Genomic DNA, 5,709 nt, shown 5'->3' on the forward strand with positions numbered 1-5,709 from the left:
TCCTGCTTGCAACCCCCCTTGCTCCCCTTCGTGCAGGCTGGCCAGTGTGGCTACCTGCCTTTCCACCCCTCTTCATAATGTGTTCCTTTGTATGTAAACTGGAACCTCTAAGTGTGCTGTGTGCCACGGATTAGATTTCTGGATGTTATATAAATGTGTGTGTAGATAATATATTGAGAAGAGTTGGTGTGGTGGAAAGAATGAATGATGTATTAAAAAATATATATATATACATATACATACATATATACTCATATATATTTGCCTAGGATCTATTCTGTATATAGGAATTTAGTTTTTATATATACAAAAACTAAATTCCTATATATAAAATAGATCCTAGGCTACTACTAACCCTATCCATTATAAGCATAAACTAATATGAAAAGTAGTTATAAAATAAAAGCACCAAGTTCTCAGAAATCCCTGTTGCTAGCGTTGCAAGCAGGGAATCTGTTGAAGATCAGGGCTTCCAGTCGTTGTGGTCTGACACAGAGGTGCTGGAGAACACCAGCAGCTCAGAAACTGACCCCAAGGCGGAAAGCAGGGGAGCTGAAAAACTGCTGCCTTTTATGCATTTTCTCTGGCCCTCCCCCAGAGCACTGGGATTGGAAGAGACCTCAGAGAATGCTAACAGGTCACTGGCCAACCACACGTCAGTCATGAAAGCACTCCTTCCCCCTCCCTCCCCTTACCTTCCTTTCCCCCCCCCGAATATTAAGTCGAAGCTTTGCACAGCCCTAGTTTTTAGAGGTACTTGCCACTTGAAGAAAAAAAACGAGACATCACATAAAGCCCAAATGTTAATCTAACCATAAGCTATGAATCACAAAATGCTGAATTTTTTTTAAAGGCTGACATGTACTCTAATTATTAAAATGACTTTCAGGAGGAGAAAGATTCTTTCATTGTTAACACATACATTACCTATTCAATTAAGTCCCAACTTGACCAAATCTGATGGCTTAATCCATTTAGATTTATAATAAAGTACCATTAGCAATACTTGCAGCCTTACTAATCCCTATATGACCAGTTTCTCACCAATCTCCAAGCTTCCTAAATTCTTACCAGTAGAATATAATATTTTAAGAAGGTAAGCATCAGTTACTATTTGATACATACATTTAGAAACAAAAATGTTGACCTATGGACTATAAGCAAACAGTTTATTATTAAGATGAAAGATGGATCAAACCTTCATTACTGTCTGTAGTGATTTCTGAAGAACTCTGCATTAGAGAAACTGGCTCTGGTTGTGAAGACACCCACTCTGAGTTATTTATCTGCAACAAGAAAAGAAAGGTACTGATGAGCTCAGAAACTAAAATACATTTAAATCTGAACAGAATCTCAACTGACTGACTAAGATGGTGGAGGATCTCAGTATTTCTCCAAATCTAGGTAACACAGTCTGGAGTAACAGCTGGACTTGATCTCTTACATACACCATCTGATAAAGTGAACTTCGGTTCACGAATGCTTGTGCTCTTCCTTTCCCTCTCTAGTTAGTTAGTCTATAAAGGTACATATCTATCTTGCCTTCTGACTGACTTCAAACTGACATGGCTAACTAACTACCTCTCTCTAAAATTTAAAATGTTGCTGATTGGGCACCTGCACTTCCCATTTATTTCAATGGGTTTGGTAGATCCCTCACAAATAAAAATCAGGCTGTAATTTTTATATTTACAGTAGTACTGTAGTTATGGCATAGTAGTTGTTACATCTTTTTCATAAAGATAATATGGTACAAAAAATCTGGACAGCTTTTTTACTGCTATACTCTGACCTCTGTCCCTGTATAGAGCCTGGCATTTCCAATTTTCTAACATTTCACTGTAGATACAGAAGTATCCTCCCATCTTTTCCAGCTACACCCTCTCTTTCAGAACAGGTAATTCCATTATCCAATCTACCAGTCCAGCTTGTAACCTCAATATTCTCTTTTCTCCTCCTTCCATGCCCTATTATTATTCTTTGCACCTATTCCATCCTATTCTAGAACCCTACTCTCCAAGCTTTCATCCATTCCCTCATCACCTTCTGTCTTGAGGACTGAAATATATACCTAATTTCCCTTTCCAGGCCATGCAAGAATCTGATGCAAAAACTCTCTCATTTTCCTCACTCAGATTATGTTACTCCATCACTTAAAACTTTTATTTACTTTCACATAGCTGAAATGTTTGGTCTTCAGTCTCAAGAATCTGTGCAACTACTCCAGCCTACACCTCTACCTTTCTGGTTCCACTTCTTGCTCCCTTCTTTGGTTTGCCCAGGATCCACCTATCTTGAGTACCAGAGCTTCTGTTTCTGCTGCCTGGCTGAGGCCAGGGTGGCTCATGTGGCAGGGGAGACCAAGTGATATGGGGGGAGGAGTATGGGAGGCACTACACGGGTGGAAGGAACACGTACCCCTGTGGTGCTGGGCAGGGGGAGAACTGCTGCAGCTCTGGCTCTGGTCCTGTAAAGGCCAGGGGTCAGAGCCAGAGCTGCCATTTGACTGAAGCCAGGTACCAGAGTCAGAGCCAGAGATGCTGCAGAGTAAACAGCAACAGGGAGGCAGCCACGCCTGCAGGAGCTTTTCCTGCTACTTGCCCGGCTGCCATTGCTTTCCCCACCACAGCAGCAGGGGGAGGCAGGGTAGATAACACTTTGATATCTCTGTCTCTCTGTAAGTGCTATATTATAGCAATACTTGAATTGTATTTGCATACAGGTTGTAACTGTATTACAGAGATTTCTTTTGTTGCAATGTCTCAGGAATATCTGTTTATAGTAATACAGTTTACAGCTTTAACATCATCCTTGCTAAAATCACTTCCCAGCACAGGCATCTGAATTCTTCTTTACCATGCTCTTAATACTCATAAAACTCTAAACTGTCTACAGCAAACAGTTTCAGATAAAATTGCAAAACAAGATACAGCAGAACAAAAAAAGATAGAGCATATTAAGGATTCAGCTGTGAAAGCAAACTAGAATTAAGAGAGAATAAGAACAGCAAGAAATATAGCACTGTAGCTCTTTTACAGATCTGGTAAGTTATCTGGGAATTATTTGTTCCACAGAAAAGTTTATACTTACTATTTGTTAAGACTTATTGAACCCTTTATTGTATGGTAAATTTAATCACTTAAGTGTTTAATTTGAAAAATGTACTGAAACCAAAAGAATTACCTCTATGGATTACATTATAAAGAGAAAGGTAGCTTTAACCGTAACTAGGCCTGAGCTACCATGAATCTTACACAAAAGGTATTGTTTTAGGTTTCAGTTCCCCCTTAAAATGCATGTTAAACACCACAGAATCTAAGCAAAGAAGTTATGTACAGTATTTTTTTTACCTTAGGCGAAACATGTGATGCAAAAAAATCTTCTTCTTTGTGTTGGGGGGATAAAGGTGGAATTCCACAGCCATCTGTCCACAGCTAGAATTAAAAAAAAGTGCTTCAGTTTTTACCTGACATTATAGGAATGTTCCAGCTATATACGGCACATTTTTTTTAAATTACTTTTGGCAAGGATACTAGCTGATTTTTCATAATAAGAATGTCCCTTCCCACCCTAAACATATTTGATCTTTAAACACAAACCTTTCCATTTCCCCGCTTTTGATGTCTGTAAAGAGCAATCTCTCTCCAGACAACTGAAATTCCTGCATAAAATGTCTTAGCACAACCTCTGTAGAACCAGCATTTAACAGCCCTGAAGCTTGAGTACTGAATGCAATAAAAGAAATAAATTATTCCTCAATTGTCTCCATAATAGATTCATTTTCACATAGTAAAAAAACAGGGCTGTCAAGCAATAATTTAATAAACTTTCCAAAGAATCTCAATTTGTCTCAGTCCTACTCCAACAGAATTTTTCATCTGCTCTGAAGAAGAGTTATAATAACAACTCTATAACGTTATTATAATGAAGGACCCAGTTTTTCAAGGAACTGGCTCTAATACAGGCTCTTCAAGGTAGCCTTCAGAAAATGACAGGATAAAACTTTAATCTTTGACCTGTGTCCCAAGACTACAAATAAAGGAAGACATAGCTAATGGTGAAGTCTATTATCATATTTGTTCATATTCATTCATTGTGTTCACCTTTTTCCTGGAAATCTGCAATAAAGAAAACTGGGCCATGCGTCTTAGATAAGGAACTAATTCTGAACAGTTTAAAGGGAAAAATCATTTTTTCTCCGCTCTACATTCTCAAAACAAGGTATACATCTATCATTGATCAAAGTGATCTAAAACACTTATTCTAAGCATTTAAAAAAACAGGCAGCAAGAGACCCTGATTTAAATTAATAATTTTAATCTTGTTTTGTATTTGTTCTTTTTAATTATGTTCCTGAAAAAAGGTTGATTCCTAATTACTGGTACTTCTCATTAACTAGAATGATGCGTGATAAACATTCATCTTGACATTATATAGCCCAATATACACTTATTCAAAACCATAAGAAATCCATCACTTATTTACTAAATATTTTACTTGTGTGCATTCTTAATCTTGACACACTTAAAAATATTTTAGTTAAACAAAGCTAATAAAACACACTGCATGCATTACAGAATGTTTAAACACATTTGCAAATTAAAATTGATTTGCTAATAAAAGAAACATTAGTTTTAGTTAGTGAATTTAGCTGAACTGGTTAAATAAAACTGAAAAAAATACTCTTTCTGCACCTGTGGTAGAGGTTACTGCACATGCCCAGCAAGAACACCTGGAGCCCTCTGGGACAGGAGTGACCTTGCCTAGACAGGCCCTCCCCATAGGAGATTAGAGGTAGCCTGCCCCATAAAAGAGGTAGTGAAGACAGACTCCTTGGGACGCCCTCTCCATCTGAGCCAGCACCATGCCACACCACCCATCCACCCAGAGGTCCTGCCGACAACCCCCCTCTGGACAACACCTACTGGACAAGGACCCCTTTCCAGTAGCTATCACCCCCACCCTCTCTTCAACCAAGGACTTGGACTCTGTTTCTCTTCCCTACCTGGACTCCAACCCTTCCACTGAGTCTCTTTCTCCTGCTGCCATTGTGAGTGCTTGTGTGTGTGTGCATGTGTGCGTGAACCAATAACTTCATGGGGCTGTGTAGTGTGCTGTCCACTTAATAAAACTGTTATTTGGACCCCTAAGTTGGGTTTTACTTTACTGTGGTTCAGCACTGCTCCAATCTCTGCTCCTCGCCCCTCTAACTTCTGTCTCATTTCTCCCTCTCCTGCTTCTGGCTCACTGCCACCTCCAACACCTGTCCTGAATGTCTCTCTACCTTCAAACCCCCTGTTTCTTTGCCACTGTCTTATCCCCACTGCCTTTTCCTTTTCCCCTGAGCAACCAGATTTCTGCCTCAATTTCTTTCCTGGCTGTCTCCTCCTTGCCACCACTTATCTGCCCCCCCAACCCAATATCTCAGCTGTCTGCCTCAGTTTCCAGCCCCAGTCTACCTTAAGTAAACCCAAGCATCAGTTCCTCAGCCAGCTTCTCTGTAGTCCACCGGTTCTAATCCTGGTTCTGGCAACTTTTACTCCCTACACTTTAACTCTCTCTCTCTCACCTGAACCTCCCCTCAAGTACCCCAAGCACACACATACATACCGTGCCATCCACGTTAGGAACCTACCTATGTGTACCTGGGTTGTATGTCTGAGAACTGGTGTGTGTGTGTGTGTGTGTGTGTGTGTGTGTGTGTGTGTG

The 5,709-nt window shown here is 39.9% G+C and overlaps 1 protein-coding gene across 3 annotated transcripts in view; it reads right to left on the bottom strand.

Moving 5' to 3' along the window:
• Window positions 1-5,709, bottom strand: part of ARFGAP3 (ADP ribosylation factor GTPase activating protein 3) — a 92,646-nt gene that overhangs the window by 64,179 nt on the left and 22,758 nt on the right. For all 3 annotated transcript variants that reach the window (XM_019515727.1, XM_019515726.1, XM_019515724.1), the window contains 2 exons: window positions 3,351-3,434; window positions 1,199-1,286 (listed from right to left, as the gene is read on the bottom strand). In XM_019515727.1, the coding sequence (XP_019371272.1) occupies window positions 1,199-1,286; window positions 3,351-3,434 (172 nt within the window). The remainder of the gene's footprint in view (window positions 1-1,198; window positions 1,287-3,350; window positions 3,435-5,709) is intronic.

Source organism: Gavialis gangeticus, unplaced genomic scaffold (assembly GCF_001723915.1).
Source record: "Gavialis gangeticus isolate Ggan-Ray unplaced genomic scaffold, GavGan_comp1, whole genome shotgun sequence".
Taxonomy (NCBI): Eukaryota; Metazoa; Chordata; order Crocodylia; family Gavialidae; genus Gavialis; species Gavialis gangeticus.